This window comes from Lampris incognitus, chromosome 21 (assembly GCF_029633865.1).
Source record: "Lampris incognitus isolate fLamInc1 chromosome 21, fLamInc1.hap2, whole genome shotgun sequence".
Lineage (NCBI taxonomy): Eukaryota > Metazoa > Chordata > Actinopteri > Lampriformes > Lampridae > Lampris > Lampris incognitus.
The window spans coordinates 3,302,955-3,322,997 of NC_079231.1; the positions used below are offsets into that span (position 1 = coordinate 3,302,955).

The 20,043-nt window shown below is 45.7% G+C and overlaps 1 protein-coding gene across 1 annotated transcript in view; it reads right to left on the reverse strand.

Moving 5' to 3' along the window:
- LOC130131745 (neural cell adhesion molecule 2-like) overlaps positions 1-20,043 on the reverse strand; it is a 156,043-nt gene that overhangs the window by 103,414 nt on the left and 32,586 nt on the right. Inside the window, exons 4-6 of the mRNA XM_056301544.1 lie at positions 16,628-16,771; positions 11,366-11,503; positions 1,977-2,094 (exon numbers count right to left, since the gene is read on the reverse strand). Coding sequence (XP_056157519.1) covers positions 1,977-2,094; positions 11,366-11,503; positions 16,628-16,771 — 400 coding nt within the window. The remainder of the gene's footprint in view (positions 1-1,976; positions 2,095-11,365; positions 11,504-16,627; positions 16,772-20,043) is intronic.

Consider the following 20,043-nt stretch of genomic DNA (forward strand, 5'->3'; position numbering starts at 1 on the left):
CTCTGGATCTTGTGATGATATTATGGACTGGAGATGATGAAATCCCTAAATTCCTTGCAATTGTACATTGAGAAGCGTTGTTCTTAAACTGTTGGACTATTGGCTCACGCAGTTGTTCACAAAGTGGTGAACCTCGCCCCATCCTTGCTTGTGAACGACTGAGCCTTTCGGGGATGCTCCTTTTATACCCAAGCATGACACTCACCTGTTTCCAGTTAACCTGTTCACCTGTGGAATGTTCCAAACAGGTGTTTTTTGAGCGTTCCTCAACTTTCCCAGTCTTTTGTTGCCCCTGTCCCAGCTTCTTTGGAACGTGTTGCAGGCATCAAATCCAAAATGAGTGAATATTTTCAAAAAACAATAGTTTATCAGTTTGAACATTAAATATCTTGTCTTTGTAGTGTATTCAATCGAATATAGGTCGAAAAGGATTTGCAAATCATGGTATTCTGTTTTTATTCACGTTTTACACAACATCCCAACTTCATTGGAATTGGGGTTTGTATGTCTGCATGCATGCATGCATACCTACCATGCATGTACATATGTATGTATGTATGTATGTCTGTCTGTCTGTCTGTCTGTCTGTCTGTCTGTCTGTCTGCATCTATGTATGTATGTATGTATGTATGTATGTATGTATGTATGTATGTATGTATGTATGTATGTATGTATGTACGTATGTACGTGTGTAAGTCTGTATGTATGTCTGCATCTATGTAGGTATGTCTGCATCTATGCATGCATGCGTGCATGCCATGCATGCACATATGTATGTCTGCATCTATGTATGTATGTATATGTATGTAGGTATGTAGGTATATCTGCATCTATGCATGCATGCATGCATGCATGCATGTCTGTCTGTCTGTCTGTATGTATGTCTGCATCTCTGTATGTATGTCTGCATCTCTGTATGTATGTATGTATGTATGTATGTATGTATGTATGTATGTATGTATGCATCTGTATATGCATGTATGTCTGCATCTATGTATGTATGCATGCATATATGTATGTATACATGTATGCAAGTATGTATATATGTATATAGAGGTGATGCACATTGAATGCAGTCTACACTTCTCTTCTGCATTGTCCTGTTACTTTGTGAGTTGTCTGTTTTTCTTCCATTTCACAGATTCCACCGTGACGAATTCCTACAAATTTATTGTACTTGCTGTGAAAAGGGGATTTTGACTCTGATGTGTATTCCTGCTTTCCAGTCATAAGCCTTTGCTCATGGTTATGTCAAGTGAGTATTGTGAAAACAAATAAACACACACACACACACACACACACACACACACACACGCACACGCACACGCACACACACACGCATGCACACACGCACACAACAACAACAACCTAAAAATCAAAGCGTCACTTGTTTCTCTGCAAAAAAAACTAAAACCATTATGGTTTGAAGGGGCAAATTCTGAGCTGTGACTGTAAACATGGAAGGCCTTGCGTAGCGGGATTAAAAACCCCATTTTCAAAATTGCCAGTGAGCATTATATTTAAACTCATTTCAGATCCCACAGCCTTTATAAATCAATCTCTCTCTCTCTTTCTGTCACAATTATCACCATATACAGTGATCGGGATAGATGTGGTGAAATAGCGCCACGGCATCTCACATCTCACCACTTCTTCCACAAAGTCCAGTTCAGTGTAATATGGAGGTCCAGGATGAACTAATTAGAGGAACACAGTACTTCACTGAAATGCTAAAGATGAACTATTATTGGATGCTCACGTTTGGAACAGCTGGTTGTGACTGACTGGCGTGTGGCCCATGGGGGCTCACTGACACCCAATAACCTTTTAACATACAGGACACAGCTATTAAGGGGATGATGACACGTTTACACTATGTGGCATGTGTTTCTCTCTCTCTCTCTCTCTCTTTTTTTTGGGGGAGCAATTTTACTTCTCATAAACTTGCTGCCAGGAGTTAAGACGGGGAAAAGTACCTGTGCCAGGTGACGTCAGGGTTGGGGGATCCAGTTGTGATGCAAGTGAAGGTGACCAGTTCCTGGTAGTCGGCGGTGGCATTGAAGGACTGCTGGGGCAGCGACAACACCGGGGGAACTGGGATGGATGGAGAAAGAAAAGAAAAGAAAAGAGAAGAAACAACAGAGATATATAGTCAATAAAGGTGTAATGTTCATTAAACGTATAATGATGGCTGACTATTTTAAAGTCAGCCATCATTATAGTACGATTGGATGATTGTTAGTTCACTGTTGGAGCCGTGTTGAATAAATCTGTCCTTGCAGTACTGGGGTGGGTTGAAAACGTGTGTTTAAGAAGGCTGCCGGCAAAAATAAAATAAAATAAAATAAAATCCTATGAGGAGCTGAAATGATGTATTGACTCGGGTTCGGTGGTTGTACAAAGGAGCAGAACAGAACAGTATGGATCTGTAATGCCACGGGCCAGTTTTTGGGGGGGGGGGGGTTAGGCTAAATTCATCTTTACAGTGGCTATATGAGGGTTTTTGCAGATATGCATGTTAAACGACCGCAGTTGAAATGTGATGTTGTTTTTCCACAGAGAAAACATGTCATCCTTGCCCAGTGGTCGGGTGTATGTATATTGTTTGTTCTGCCCGGTCCTTTTAGTAAAAGGTACTTCAACCCTCTGTCCTCCCTCTTTCTCCTCCGCCTCCTCCATAGGTTGCTGGTTTGGTTGGTACATTCAGATCAACAAAAATAACACTTAATTTAAGCTTTGAAATGTGATATGTGATGGGCACTGACGTTTCACATTAACCACTTGTAAACCAGAAACAATAAAATATTATTTATATCTTCCATCCATCCATCTATCTATCTATCTATCTATCTATCTATCTATCTATCTATCTATCTATCTATCTATCTATCTGTTTACTTTCTGTTAATGAAGAGACTAAGTACAGCACACCGTTTCAGAGGAATGGCAGGCCGCAGGTTTGATGGCAACATAAAGATGTGGGCTGTTGATGACTTTATCGAGAGTATATATTGGGAAGTGTCAGCCGACGTAGTGGATCCCTGCCACCCAATCAGTTGAGGCCTGTCATCCCGTCATCCGCTCAAAGAGGCGGCGAGAGGGTGGACTAGTCATCCCGTCCTCTCTCTCCATCAGCGGCCGCTGTGACAAGTGAAGGACAGCTCCGTGGTGAAAACGCACCACGTGACGCCTCAGTCCACTCCTCAGCCCTCTCCCTGCCTGCCGCATCGGCTCCTACGCCCCTCTGTCCCACCGTGGCCGAACAGCAGCGTGCTCATACGCCCGCATTTAAGGTCTGTCAGTCAATTAGCCGACACTCATACTCGCAGTGATGGATGGGGAGTGACGACGTGGGCAGTTCGTGTACGGCTCAGAGGTTGTTCGTCAGGACAAAATGACTGTTGTTGAGAATGCAGCTGGCGCCTCCTCGTTACACTGATAGCCGAGCAAAGCAGCAGTTTCTGTATAGGACACACACACACACACACACACACACACACACACACACACACACACACACACACATCTGGGCGGCAGTTTGAAGTCAGTTTTTGCTTAGGGAAGTCTCTCTTCTTCATCTATTTTACACAAAAACGTGGTGTTATTTTGGCTTTAGTAAACAGGAACTACCGCCATGATATTAGCAGCCTGCACAAAGTGACGCTCAAAGCAATTGTAATGAATTAAAAAAATATATTTATGTAAATTTTAGATGTTTTTAAAGAGAAGTTTATTCATATATTTCTTTGAGTGAGGTTTGGGGCTTTCACTTGAGTCGTGCAACACAATAAAAACATCTCTCCATGCAAGACTCGGTCTACTTTTAAGAGACATGTATGTATCCATACACTGAAAACACACCATCATTCATTATCGTTGACTCAAGTGAATCCACAGATGGTAACAGCATCACAGGGGAACAGCTCCCTGGTAAACTATGCTGCTATTTGCTGGCCAACACTCAACACATATCCCTAGACAGCTGTTGAGTTAATGACTTGGACTTGTCCTCCACATGGTGTAATCTAGACAACGCTTATTCTGTGTCAGGCCAAGTAAATCTCCGTAGAAGTTTGAAAACATTGCAAAAAAGGGTTGTTCTGGGGGTGTTCTGGGTAGCATGGCGGTCTATTCCGTTGCCTACCAACACGGGGATCGTCGGTTCGAATCCCTGTGTTACCTTCTGGCTTAGTTGGGCGTCCCTACAGACACAATTAGCGTTGTCTGCGGGTGGGTGTCCTGGTCGCTGCACTAGTGCCTCCTCTGGTCGGTTGGGGCACCTGTTCGGGGGGGGGGGTCCAGGGGAATAGCATGATCCTCCCACGTGCTACGTCCCCCTGGCAAAACTCCTCACTGCCAGGCGAAAAGAAGCGGCTGGCAACTCCACATGTATCGGAGGAGGTTATGTGGTAGTCTGCAGCCCTCCCCGGATCGGCAGAGAGGGGGTGGAGCAGTGACCGGGATGGCTCGGAAGAGTGGGGTAATTGGCCAAGTACAATTGGGGAAGGGGGGAAAAAATCACCCCCTCCCAAAAAAAGGTTGTTCTACCTTTGAAAAGTAAGATTATTGCATATATAAAATGCAACAAACGTGACATTTTCAAGTCTGACAGAACGTGTAGGATGGATTAGATGAAGCTCAGCTGCTCTTTCAAGGTAACACAAGCCCACACAGAGGTCTAATGAGCTCTCCTCCGTGTCTGTAATGTGTTGTTTGATGGGGCTCAGTGTTCATCTACTTATTACAAACTGATAAAAATATCTTGGTGTGATGTTTAGTGTGTGCTTTTTTTTCTTTACAGCAACCAAACACAAACACACACAAGCGTGCAACAGATGCAAGCACACTGTACACGTACACACACACACACACACACACACACACACACACACACACACACACACACAAACAGACATCAAGGCCCACCAAGCTTCCCGGAGATGAAAATGGCCTAAGCAGTAATCAAAGATGAGTCCTATCCAATAGGACCGAGTGTGCGGCTGAGACGAGCCAGCATCTGCCCGACATTATAACTATTGATTTCCAAGCCAATAGATCTCCACTCTCTGATGTCCTCCTTTTCCGAGGCTACACATCCCCCCCCATCAGCGAGGCTCGCTCAGAACCGCTGTTAATGAGACACTGCCGAGCGGAGACACTTCAAAAGAGCGAATCAGCGACATGGTTTAACTGTCCAACAGGAATCTGGCCAGCTTTATGAATTCTTTATGTATTAGTCACATCACATCCCTGATGCTCCGGAGGCTCACTGGAGATAATGTGAGGTTTTAGAGATGTCCCCCACGAGTGCGAGCATACGCCACAAACATGCTCCAGAAAATAAACTCGTTTGGACGGACATGAAGTGCATGCACGAGGACTGTGAGGACTCATACTAATGCGCTCGAGTGAACTATAAATTGCCTGTGTTCTTAACTTGTAAAACGTTTTTGGCAATGTCACAGCCAGATAGCATCTCACAAACAGTTCGCGAGGAGATGCTGCGAGGACTCCAAGTTCTGTATGACTTCTGCCGGAGTGCTTATTAAGTGTTGCTATGGACTTCAAGGTCAAGCCAAAGACACAAAATAAAAACTCTATGTTGGGAACTGTGATGCTCAATGACAGCAAAAAGTTCAGCAGTAATGTTCCAGTGGGTGAATCAGTGGAAGAGCCCAGCTTAGCTGCTTTGCCTCAGGTCCGTTTAGCCATTCGGTGGGTGGCTTAGCAAAACACTGTCATCAGCATATAGCGCCCGCTTTGATGAGAGACTAGAAACTGGGAGGGTGGAGAAGCTCCACTCCCTGAATGCTGTGCAGACACAGAGCCTTTATTTAAATAAACCGAGCGATGAATATGTATGACTCTATATGAAAACATCAAATAAAACAAGCTATTACTATAATCTTTGTTGATAATATCATGGCTACTGAAACCCTTATATAAGAGTCCTTTGCCGATATCTGCCCTGTTTTCTGTCACTAAAGCGCTGTTTGAGTTGTACTTTAAGTGTGTACTGCATACTGCATTGGGCAATACTGCTCTATTCAGTGCACAGAACAGTGGTTAGGGCAGTTGCCTCACAGCAAGAAGGTCCTGGGTTCGAGCCCCAGGATAGTCCATCCCGGGTCGTCCTCTGTGTGGAGTTTGCATGTTCTCCCCGTGTCTGTGTGGGTTTCCTCCGGGTGCTCTGGTTTCCTCCCACAGTCCAAAGACATGTAGGTCAGGTGACTCGGTCATACTAAATTGTCCCTAGGTGTGTGTGTGTGGGCCCTGTGATGGACTGGCGGCCTGTCCGGGGTGTCTCCCCGCCTGCCGCTCAATGACTGCTGGGATAGGCTCCAACATCTCCGCGAGCCTGAGAGCAGGATAGGCGGTTTGGATAATGGATGGAATGCTGTTTGCACTGTGTACCATATATGTAACGGCTGTGACCCTTCATAACACCAGAGGATGAACTCGTCCCTTTCACTTTGTCCGTTTTGATTTTTACCCTGAGCTTTTTATTCGTGTTAAAAACATGAAATCATTGAAAAATACATTTGAATTCACTGACAGTGGCTGTCGCTCCTCCAGCTTCGCTGTCCGCCATGTTGCTATGAAAAAATGCTCCCTGGCTGGTCATTTCCATGACAGTAACAGGGCAGGAAAATGTATGGGACAGTTTTGATCATGTGTGACCGTCAGCGCCATACTTAATATTTTCATCTGGGCAGCATTATCAGGAGGTGGAGCAGCTCGTCCACTAACTGAAGGGTTGCCGGTTCAATCCTCGGCTCCTACTGCCAAAAATGTTGAGGTGTGCCTGAGCAAGATACAAGCTGTTAACTTACATGGTTGACACTGCCATTGGTATACGAGTGTGGTGTGTGTGTGTGTGTGTGTGCAGGGTTGAGTGTGAGGAATTAGTTTATTGTAAATATTGTAGTGTTTTTAGTGGCTGTTACAGCTATAAACACGCTATATAAAATACAGTCCATTTACCATTTATCTATGTAATATGGGTCACAAACCTTTCACATACTAAAAGGTGCATCCTATTAGTGTGTTATATGAACAATTCAGACACACTAATGGCAATGTCTCCTCTCTCTAATCACCTATATTCACTTACATCTTGCGGTGTCCAATTACCCTGGTGATAATGTAACCAGCAACAGCATGTCCTGAGGCTGAGGCATATATTTATATACACACACACTCACACACACACACACACACACACACACACACACACACACACACACACACACACACATATATGTATGTATGTATGTATGTATGTATGTATGTATGTATGTATGTATGTATGTACATGTACATGTACATGTACATGTATATATAGTGTGCTGGACCTATTTTCATGATTTTGAGGCTCACCTGAAGAAAAAATTGAGGTAAAACACCTCCTGACTATATGCGATGTAGAGTAGAAAAAGTAAATAATAAATTGGCAAAATAATCAAATTATCCTGCCATGGGCCCACAGTGCATTGCATCATCATCATTTTGTATCAGACTATATAATTTTTGGTCGCACCAGAAATGGTGTGTTACTAGCTAGAAGTAACTCAAGACCTCAGATTTGCGGTGATATTGTTGGTCTACGTTGGGGTGCACCTGAGTTTACACGGATAGTGAAAAACTCAAAATGACCTGCTGTTATATAGAGCTTATTCATTTATATTGTCATAATTATTCATTCAGCCAGTAAAATCACCGTCATCCTAATTAGGTCATTGTTCTAAACATATTCAATTAATCATTTGTGTGAAGTGACGTTCAATAGCTGGTCAGTTAATGGTGCTCAGTGGAACATGACGGCCATTTAAGTTTCCGATAATGGAGGGGGAAATGGGGGAATATTCATAGTCAGTCACATGGCTGGCTAGAATAGAGACTCCTGTGGAGAAAATTGAAAAAATTGCCTGTAGTTACCCAATACACGCCTTTAGAGCTAAAGTTTTTCAGAAAAACCATGGTGTTAATCATACCATGGTATGATTAACACCACGGTATGATTAAGAGTGTTGAACAAGGGTGTCCGAATGGCGCAGTGGTCTTTTCCGTTGCCTACCAACACGGGGATCGCCGGTTCGAATCCCTGTGTTACCTCCAGCTTGGTTGGGCGTCCCTACAGACACAATTGGCCGTGTCTGTGGGAGGGAAGCTGGATGTGGGTATGCGTCCTGGTCGCTGCACTAGTGCCTCCTCTGGTCGGTCAGGGCGCCTGTCCAGGGGGGAGGGGGAACTGGGGGGGAATAGCGTGATCCTCCCATGTGTTACGTCCCCCTGGGGAAACTCCACACTGTCAGGTGAAAAGAAGTGGCTGGCGACTCCATGTGTATCGGAGGAGGCGTGTGGTAGTCTGCAGCCCTCACCGGATCGGCAGAGGGGGTGGAGCAGCGACTGGGACGGCTCGGAAGAGTGGGATAGTTGGCTGGATACAATTGGGGGGGGGGGTGTTGAACAAATTTAAAATTGATATGGCCCTTGGCCTTATTTATTGTAGAGTTCAAAAATTCACACTTCCCTTACGCCGGCATCATACTATGCTTCATACGTTGTCACAGGTGGACCGCTCTGGGGGTCTTCCTCAGTGTAACTGACTGTTACACTACTCTAGAGTATATTTACTTTAAGCTTTATTTTTCCTTAGTGCTTGATGTCGGGGCTTCTCGAAACACAGTTTTCTTGCGTCTGCACTTCTCACTCGACATACTCTAACTGTGTCTTCCATGAGAACCAAACGGAGCACGGCGAATCACACCGTGTCTCCTTCGGGCTCAACTCAGAGCACTTCGGAGCATGCGAGACCTTGGGGATATGGACATTCAGTCTCTTCGGGGCGAAGCAAAGGTCACTTTGTTTCCCTCCCTTTGGGGTATGGCTCCCTCTGAGGGAGGCGCTCTCTTTGGGGACGGCGAGAAACAGACCCTGAGCCAGCTCTCCTCTCGCACCGCCGCATGGCCGCTGTCATGTCATGATAGGTTGTGCCTCATTGAGCAAGCTTATTGGATCTTCCTTGTTCTAAGGTAAGTGGTGTGGTAAATTTAATGCAGCTCATACTTGTTTTTTGAGGGGGTGGGGGGGTGTCTGCTATTACACTGGGAAGAAGAGAACTACATAGGGAGAGACAATATTGGGGCTGCTGATGCGTAACAAGATGCTCGTGGCCTGAGCACGATCGCATTTCAGTCACCATGGCAGTCTCAAGTCACTCGCTGTGAATGAGGAAAAATGAGAAAATTCAAATGACACCCTTCGATTTTTCCTTCCTTTTTTAGCGGCCACAGAGCCCAAAGCTGCTGCTAATTGAAACGTTCAATCACATAAAAAGAGCAGATTGATAGATATAGATGGTGTGTGTGTGTGTGTGTGTGTGAGAGAGAGAGAGTGAGAGAGAGAGTGAGAGAGAGAGTGAGAGAGACAGCGAGAGTGAGCGAAAGAAGGAGCGAGAGGGGCAGACTGAGAAAGCGACAGAGTGAGAGAGAAAGAGACAGCGTGAGTGAGAGAGAGACAGTAAGAGAGAGACAGAGTGAGAGAGACAGAGACAGCGTGAGTGAGAGAGACAGTAAGAGAGAGAGAGAGTGAGAGCGACCGAGTGAGAGAGAGGGGCAGAGTGAGAGAGAGAGAGACAGAGAAAGAGAAAGAGAGAGACAGAGAGAGAGAGAGAGAGAGAGAGAGAGAGAGAGAGAGTGAGTGAGAGAGAGGGGCAGAGTGAGAGAGAGGGGCAGAGTGAGAGAGAGGGGCAGAGTGAGAGAGAGAGAGACAGAGAAAGAGAAAGAGAGAGACAGAGAGAGAGAGAGAGAGAGACAGTAAGAGAGAGAGAGAGAGTGAGAGAGAGGGGCAGAGTGAGAGAGAGGGGCAGAGTGAGAGAGAGACATGACAGAGACAGAGAGAGAGAGAGAGAGAGAGAGAGAGAGAGAGAGAGAGAGAGAGAGAGAGAGAGACGGGGGGAGGGGGTCCAAACCAAAGGTATCAGACATAGTGGACGAGTGATAAATATGTGGCTGATGACCGTCTGAGCGGCTCGAGCGGAGCCGAGGCTGCTGGAGTTGACAACTCTCTCTGCCGCTGCAGCTCAAGGCCTCACTCGCCCTGAATTTGTGGCTGCCGTCCTGCGAACTGAGAGGAAATGCCCCAGAAACGCTGAGCTGACTCAATACAGGGCTGGTTAGCTCCCTGCGCTGCAGACATATTCGTCTCTGTCTGCGTATGATTGAAAGCAATGTAAACATGGACGCTAGCCTTCTGCTCCAATTATCTTGTACCAACAGCTCGACACTCCTTCAGCAGCTCATCTACAAACTGACAAGTTTGTTTTCATAATTAGGAAATTATGCCCGTCTTGATATTCGGTGAGAACGGCAAGAGTAAAGACAAATGGGAACTGGAGGAAAACGTAGCGGCTGCCTCGAATAACAAATGATTAGAAGCAGAGAAATAAGTCTGATACTGTAATGATGATATGCGTTCGATCTCCGCATGGCCAAGTCACGGGGGCAAGTTTCTGTCCTCGCGGAGAGGCAAATCATTGCACAGTGACCCGAAATGGTCGTTGATATTATTTTTTCTTTTTCTTTTTTGTTTGGACCCCCCCCCCCTTTTCTCCCCAATTGCAGCCGGCCAATTACCCCACTCGTCCGAGAGCCGTCCCGGTCGCTGCTCCGCCCCCCTCTGCTGATCCGGGGAGGGCTGCAGACTACCACATGCTTCCTCCGAGTCGCCAGCCGCTTCTTTTCACCTGACAGTGAGGCGTTTCGCCAGGGGGACGTGGCACATGGGAGGATCACGCTATTCCCCCCCAGTTCCCCCTCCCCCTAAACAGGTGCTGCGACCGACCAGAGGAGGCGCTAGTGCAGCAACCAGGACACATACCCACATCCGGCTTCCCACCCGCAGACACAGCCAATTGTGTCTGTGGGGACAGCCGAACAAGCCGGAGGTAACACGGGGATTTGAATCGGCGAGCCTCGTGTTGGTAGGCATCAGAATAGACCGCTACGCTACCCGGACACCCTGTTGCTGATTATATTATACCTCTGACTTTGAGTTGTGTATGTGCTGGAAACGGAGACACAAAAGTCACTTTGAATTTAATTGGACTCTTTTCCTTTCTTGGACCGTTTTAAAAACCTGTATTTCCTCCCAGACCTTAACGCCTCGATCTGCTGGAAACAACGGACACTGACAAGCAGCCGGGTACAGTATTGGGATCATTGTGTCGGTCAGGCTTCATTATTGAACAGTGGATGATTACACGGCCGTAGGGAACTTCATGTCCCACGTGTGTCCAGGCTGTCTGAGCCGAATCGCTCCTGCTGGACGTGGACATTCAGGAGAGAGCTCACTGTTCACTCACCGTTCACCACCACGGCGATATCCACAAAATCGATTTCACCGCGGGCCTCCACGCTGGCCTCACATCGGTACACGCCCTCATCGGCCTTAGTCACCTGATGGATCTGTAGGTTGTTATTAGGCATCACCTGGTACCTGCCTTCACACAGAGACAGAGAGGAAGAGGGGGACAGAGAGAGAGAGGGAGGGCGAGACAGAATGGGAAATGAAGGAGACAAAGAAATGGCATCACGTGATATATACAGAGGGAGAAGCGAGATAAGGAAGGTGGGAAAACAGGGGAATCAAATTGCAATCTCCACTCTTCAATAGTCTGAATGTCAATCTTCACTTGAGCGGATTTACCTGATTAAAGCCCACACAGATAAACGTCTCAGCAATTACCGCCCCGAATAGCCTCTGCTCTCCCCCCGATGTGACCGCACCGAGACTGGCCGAGGAACGACCGGGGGGGGGGGGGGGACTAGCCTCTATTCCCCTCAAACAAAGACTTATAATCAATAACCGTGCCTCGTAATTAGGCCAAAAATGGCTGAAATGAAAATAAATAAATAAAACTAAACTAGAAAGAAAAAAAAAGAACAACGCTTCCACATCTCCACTTTTCATCAGCACCGCCGCGCTGGAGATTCGAATTTCAATTAATAAAAACCTGACAAAGTCACGGGGGTCACGTTTTCTAATCAGTGTTCTGGCATTCATTCTGCCTAGTGTGTGTGTATGAATATGTGTGTGTATATAAATATGTGTGTGTGTGGGGTGGGGGGGTGGGTAGGGGGGGTAGCGGAGGGAATTGTTAAGGAGGTAGCAGAAAAAGAGTAGATAATTATAGTCACTGCCAGTGTGCCCCTGTGCCTATATTCTTTATAGTAAAACTGCTAAATCACTAAAAACCAAAATTACCTGCCAAGCTCTTCTCTAACACCCCCTCCCACTAGACACACACACAAACACAAACACACAAAGCTTCTCTCTCTCGCTTTGCTGACTATGAAGACTATCCTCTTGACACTTTGCACCACCAAAAGGAGGGCTGGACCGACAGTCCGGCGGCACTAAACGGGAGGTGCACGCACACCGGGTAAAAGCTGACGCCCTGCGGAAATGATTGACAATGTGCGTAATGGCTAATCGAGTCGAGTTAGCGCGACCGCACACATATGCCCGACCTGTCCCCGCTGAGCTCTGAAAATAGCCTGTTATCGGAAGATTCAGGGTGCCGCTTCGTAATAAACCCTGACAACATGGGAAGGAGTTTCATGTTTCATCCGACGCCACCATCCACAGGCTCGATAATCTGTCCTCTTAGCGGCGTGTTCAACACGGTTGGCGTCCAAGTCATCCGCCTCCTCCACAGCTGATGGGGGTTTGCTATTCATAGAGCTTCGACGCGCTCGTCTCATTGTGCGAGACAAGACAATGGGAGGCAATAGCTTTTCCTAGAGACCATCTCCTGGCACACAAAGGCGTCTTTTCGACGAGTGATTCAATTGAGCGCATCGCGACTCGTCACTTCTCCCTCTGCAATTTCTAAATCTCACTTTATTGTATTTGGCAGGTTTCTACTCGGTTTGCAATCCTTCCAAGATGACTGACTGCTTGCAACTTTAATTAGGACTATAATCCACTGTAAACCTCAAACTCAGTGTGATAATCTGATTAGGTTGGGTAGCATTTTGTTGACAAACATGTTTGTATACTCTTTTCAAACACACATCCTAGATTCTTTTTTGTTCAAAAGTAATCTGATTACTTTGTCTTTTTACTGGGTGCCAGTTTACAGTTAGGGTTTTTGTAACTGCACCAATATATAGTTGCATTATAATCAGTTGAATTCACTGCTTTAGTACCTACCTAAAGAAACCGTAATTATACAAGAAAGGCATTGTGCGATGCTGCGCGGGCTCGCTGGACCCTTCAGAGACCCATCCTTTATGTGTAACAACGACCATCGGTCATATCCAAGGCCTCCATGACAATGCCCTTCAGTGTTTCATTCAGCGATCCTGAGGTGTGGGTGCCGCGGGTAGGCTTTCCCACTTTCATTTCATTTCTCCGTCACAAATTGGGCAACACACTCTACCCCCCTGCCCATCTTACCCCCAACCAAACAAACCCAGGGGTATTCAACTAAATTTTAAGGAGGTCCGGTCTCTAAAATTTTCTCCCACAACCCCAGGGTTCGAACCCAGGACCTTCTTGCTGTGAGGCGACCGCGCTGACCACTGCACCACTATGCCGTCAAAGCTGAGTCTTCTGAATAAAATAATAAAGTGCCTCTTTTTGGAAAAAAATTGCAGAGAAGGTCAATGTCCCTTTTTCTTCCTTTTTCCATATTTTCTACTTCACCTTTTCACCATTCTTAGTGAGAGGACTTGAACAAGTAAAAATATCAGTAATCATCTTTAATCTCCATTTGTCTTCCTTTCCCTTTTGTCTCACAAAACATACATTATTATTATTATTGCATTATAATTCTGTTATCCTCTTTCAATATTGTATTGTGTAAACACAACATCCATTGCATGTTGTGCATCTTGGGAGAGAGATCCTCCTCTGTTGCTCTCCCTGTTGTTTCTTCCTATGTTTTCTCCCTGTTAAAGTGCTTTTTTTTAGGGAGTTGTTCTTTATCCGATGCGAGGGTCTAAGGACAGGATGTTATGTTGCTGTAAAGCCCCTTGAGGCGAATTTGTAATTTGTGATATTGGGGCTACACAAACAAAATTGACTTGACTTGTTAATTAGTGAGAGATGTTGGCCTTCAAGTGTCCTGCCAGTAGTCTGAATCTAGGGTTGAATGGACTAAGTGCCATTCTCAGGTGCTCACTGGTGAGCCTGGGATGATGCTTTGTTTTGACTGTTCATAGCTGAGAAAGCTGATTGACAAGTATAAGTCGAGCCGAGCATGGTTAAGCTGTGTAGTGCTGCATTGGCTAGACCGGGGAAAACTGCCTCAGGCACAGTCTGTAGCCAGAAAGGAGCATGGTCAGTCCATCCAAAATGCTCTCGGTGCAGCATTTGCTTGCAGATCAATCAGTTCCATCTGCAGTGATCGAGCAGGGGCCCACTTGAAGGACTGCATCACATGATCCTTTGAAAATCCTCTGACATCTGTGATGAGGACTGGATTCTGAAAGAGCGGGAGGAGCTGCTGTACAAGGCTGAAGCTGTCAATCCTTTTACTGAAGTTTCCAATTAGCTGGTCCATAAATTCAACATAAGAAGAAACATCTCTCTCGCCCTGCATCTGTTCCTGCACTGTGCACACTCTCTTTGGAGATCTTCCTTAAACACTTCCGCGTTTCCTCCTGAAGGAGCGGATAGCTGTCATCAGATAACAAACTGAATTGTTGCCCCGCAGCTTTAAATGGAGCTCATTAAGGTGTGATTTGATGCTTGCCAAAAAGCAACCATATCAATTTTGCACTCATCTTGCAAAAAAAGAGAAAATTGTGTTGCCTTCTGACTCTTGAGCTGCCCTAAGAAAGCTGCTATCTCTTTTTGGATGGACCAGAAGAGCTCCAACACCCTGCCTTTACCGAGGCATCGTGCGTTGCTGTGCAGTAGTAGGTCATTTGCATTTGCATCCACTTATTTCAGGGACTCTCTCAGCAGGCGGTGCTGTTGGGATGAGGATGCGCCGAGGAAGCTGATTAGTTTCATCATCGTGTTCATTACATCGGCATTCTCTTCCGATAGACAGCACACAGAATAGTCTGATGGATGATAGAGTGGTAAGATACAAGATCAGGGTTGTCCTCTTTCATCGGTCCCACAGCTCCTCTCTCTCTAATCCTACCATGGCAGGGGCTCCGTCTGTCGTGACTGAGAACACCTTTTTCAGATCTATCCTCTTTTCAAGCATCTCCTTTATGGCCTCACATACAGTGTGTCCTCTCCTGTTGTGCGCGTCTCAAGTGGCGTTACACTTAACAGGTCCTCACAGAGCTCTTTATTCTCTTTAAAGAAAAATCTGACATATGCTAAAAGCCGGGCATAATCACTTACATCTGCGGATTCATCAATAGCTAATGACATGCATACTGCACTTTGTATAGCTGCATCAAGCTGTGCAAGTACATCCTCTGTTAATGCTTCAGCCTTTTTTGTTGCTGTGGGAGCTGACATGGGGATTTGCTTGATCTTTTCACACAACTCATCTTTTTGTTTACCCCCGAGTAAAGTCTCAGCAACAGCTTTCAAGCCCTCCTTTACCATTGCTCCATCAATAAATGGCTTTTTATGTTGGCCAAAAATCCATGCAGTTTTCAGGGGAACATTCACTTGCACGTTGCTGAGCTGTAAAAAAAAAAAGGGAGACGAGTCGATTCCACTATTTTAGGGTCCCTCACCTCTTGACTTCTGCGGGTGTGCTTGTTCAAAAGTCTTGGAGTTTTAGTTTTGTAGTGGCGCTTCACATTGCCACTCTTTACTATTGCCATGGTTTCTGAGCGCATTAGAAAGAGCGTGTGGAACTCGTTGCAGACAGAATGAAGGCCTAATGGTCTGCCCAGCCACCTCTGAAAGCTGGATTTTCAGCATCCACTTTTCTTATTTTGGAGAAAGCCATCCTCTCATCCCTCTGGCTCTCTCCAGCTTTACTCTCGCTCTCTCCCTTTGTTTTTGCTTGCGCTCTCCCCATGCTCTGTAAACAACTGCTTTGATTGGCTGATTTTGGGGCATCCTGACTGACTGGTGACCTAGGTGAGAAGTGATTGGCTGAGTTCAACCGAGCAATTACGTGTGAGCTGAAGTAGCTGCGGCCAATGTCTACAGCCACGCCCATTCATTTATCAGAAACGGGTCTGGATTCGGCCCCCAGTTCACCAGTTTAATGATGCCTGCCCATCCATCCATCCATTATCCAAGCTGCTTATCCCAATTGGGGTCATGGCATGCTGGAGCCTATCCCAGCAGTCATTGGGTGGCAGGCGGGGAGACACCCTGGACAGGCCGCCAGGACATCACAGGGCCGACACACACACATTCACACCTAGGGACGATTTAGTATGGCTGATTCACGTGACCTACATGTCTTTGGACTGAGGGAGGAAACCGGAGCACCCAGAGGAAAACCACGTAGAAACGGGGAGAACATGCAAACTCCACACAGAGGATGACCTGGGATGACCCCCAGGGTTGGACAAGCCCAGAGTTCGAACCCAGGAAGTTCTTGCTGTGAGGCGGCCACGCTAACCACTGCGCCACCGCGCCGCCCCTGCCAGCCCCAAAGCATGCTAATTTTAGGATGAAAAAAACTTACTACGGCGCTCTTCAGTGATCTCCTTGTCCTGGTAGTACCACACCACAACTGGCACCGGTGAGCTGATGACATCACACACCACCTCCGCCGTCTCACCGTGGCGAAACTCCTGTGGCGACTGTACGTCCCTGAACGTCAGCCTCTCTGTGGGAGCAAACCGGAGGAGAAGAAGTCAGGGAACAACAACTAACGACATGTGTGACCATCCAAATCAAAAGATGACCGACCGGTGGTTTAACTAACTTGATCTTACCAGAACGGTCTCTAAATCTGGTTGGTGGTCAGACCGCCTGTGTACAATTCTGTCATTTCCCCGTGCATGATAATGGAAATATGCGATGTGCTCACATCTTTTTGGATGTTTGACAGTTTTTCAAATCATCACTCCATAAATTATGACTGAATCAACACGGTTTTCCTTGTGTGTTGCCAGTGGGTTTCAGAGCTGTGCCACACAATATATCGGCAACATTTTTATCCCCGCCAGGCGGATAGCGCGAAGAACCCGGCGTGGCTGTGGTGATTAGATTTTTTAGCTTGAGTACTGCATATTAAACCCCCCCCCCCATTTCCCATTCAATTGACTTGGGCGCAGCGCAAAAATCTTACAATGTCATTTTAGTTGAAACTAGTGGAAATATGATACTCAGCTGAGATGATTGACTATTTGTGAATTAAGTCGCGCTAACACATACGCCCATTTCCTCTGTGTTGAGCTCTGAAAATAGCCCGTTACCATTAGAATAAGTCCGCCACTGAAATCCCAACAACAAGGGATGGCTCTCATCGCTCCGATGCTATTCTTGTGTCATCGTAATACTATTGCATTTTCTATTCATGCACATACTGGTGCATGTATTATGCACCAAGTATTACTCTGTACCATATTTCTTTATTTCATATTATAATGACATCTCACATTTTAAGTATATTTTGCACATATTTATATTTTTTGAATAATTTTCTGGTACATTTTGGTATTATTACACATGCTAAAAAGTCTATCAGATAATTCTATTATGTTGCATCACATTGTAGTCTAAGAGCTCTCTGCATATTAATTAAATTATATCTTATTGTTTGAATAAACTTTGGAGATTATGCATACTCTGCATAAATTTTGCAATTTTCTGATTCTGTAATTTGGTGGGCTTGCCACTATTTGCTCCCATCATATATGCCGATAATTTTTAAAATCTCTAATCTCCATCTTTATACTTGTTTACCTCATCTGGTTCACACGTGTTAGCACCAGTGTGATGTTGCCAACCTCCAACACAAAGTCTGCACAATGTGACCCTTTTTGTTTCATTCTTACCTCATTTCAAAGTTTAGTTTAATGACCATCTCATTTTTATTCCCACCTAATTTTATTCATTTATTATTTATTGCTGCTGCAACAATCCATTTTCCCCCATCGGGATCATTGGTTAACTGAATAAAACTCGATAAAATTGAAATCGAATCTAATCTGATCAACCCCAATCTGACCTGATTTGGTCTAATCTCATTTGTGGTTATGGCTTTGATAGATTTGTTTTGTAAATTATCTGGATCCAGTGTTAAGAGATTTTATCTGTTTTTCATTGGCCTTCAAGAGAGTTTTCCATCCTAAGTCTGTCCAGGTTAACGTTGCTTGATGTCTTCGGTGATTCGTCTGATATCAATAATGTTCCCATCCATCCGTTTTCCAAACCGCTTATCCTGCTCAGGGTCACAGAGATGCTGGAGCCTATAATAATAATAATAATATTTAAAGTGCAAAAATAATGCAGCTTGTTAAGCCTTCCACACCGTGATTAGTGTCTCAATTTATTTATATATTTATCTATCGATTTCTTTACCACATCCCATCAACCCTCTAAGGAGCAGATATGTTATGTGTCATCATACTTTCCAAAACTGGACCTGTTTAATAACCAGGAACATGAAAACATTTATTTAACAGCTATCCTCTGCAAAAATCGATGGACGACTTTCAAACAACCGGCCGAAACAAATGAAGAACTGGAGAAATTCTGGGACGCAGATGAGGCTGATGGGATGAAACGGCTCAGGAATTGGAGGGCTAGCCGTTTTACTAGCTGCCAGTCATGGTGCACAATCAATGGTCCCTGTGTTGTCAGAATTAGACACGAACACAGACGGCCTTTGATTCGCTCTGGTTTTGGTTTGAGGAATGGTCCACTAATTGATGACACCCTGAGGTGCCCCCACTTGAAAAATGTGCGGCTTTCTGACAACGGCGTTTATGAGGACGCAGTTCTCAGACCGGCAACTTTCTGCCAACAACGATTTGATCCATCTCCCACCCTGTTATTGTGGTCATGATGCCCGCCAGGCGGTGGCGGCGATGGTGGGTATGGGCACCGCTAGCTATGTAACTACCTGCTATCATCTGTGTGCCGTATTGTGACGGTGTGAATAAATCAGCGACAGCTCCCCTATTTGTTTCACTTCTGTCCTTTCGCATGGTTTTCAGCATTAGCATTTTGCTGGGTGATTTATGCCGAGCTGCTTCCCTAAAATGAGCTTCCTCTCCCCGACTGCATCCCTCTCGCCAGCGAACGTGTCTGGCATCCTAGTGTCTTTATTGACTTTGAGGGCCCCGCCGTACATTTATTTATTTATTTATTTTATATGTGCCTTTGTTTTGTTTTCCGTTCACCCACCTTTTTTATTTTTATTCTTTTTAATGAATTTCTGTATTTCAAACTGTTTTCATATTCTCCCCCTCCCCATCAGACATTCAAACAGTTTGGTGCTGGTTGTTCCTGCTGCTTGTTTTCATTTCCTGTCTCTTTTGTAGTCACACTGCTTTACAAGGGAATCAGTAAGGGAAACATGCTCTCCCCAGTAACACTCTATTGCACACTTGACATTGGCGAATTGAGAATATACTCAGCACTCGGGAGTTTCTCTTCCGTCATTTGCCCACACATCACTAGGAGGACAACTGTCAAATATGGTGACGAGCCAATTTCCCTGGAGCCCCCTCAGCCGAGACGCCGAGTCGCTCCTGTCTTTCCTGCTCAGAGATGTACTAGTGGGACGACACCTTTCCACCCATTAATGAGCAGATAGGTGGTGGAGCAGTGGCGCTGGCTCAGGGAACCTACCAATGCTAGTTTCTAATGAGCGGGCATATCGACTGGCGAGGGACCGCGCCCATCCTGGTTGTTCCAAGTACTTTATGGCTTCCACCATGTCCATTATCACCTCCTACTTTAAGACTGCTCATTATCCATCCATTCCATTATCCAAACCGCTTATCCTGCTCTCAGGGTCGCGGGGATGCTGGAGCCTATCCCAGCAGTCATTGGGCCAACAGGTTCACACCTAGGGACGATTTAGTATGGCCGATTCACCTGACCTACATGTCTTTGGACTGTGGGAGGAAACTGGAGCACCCGGAG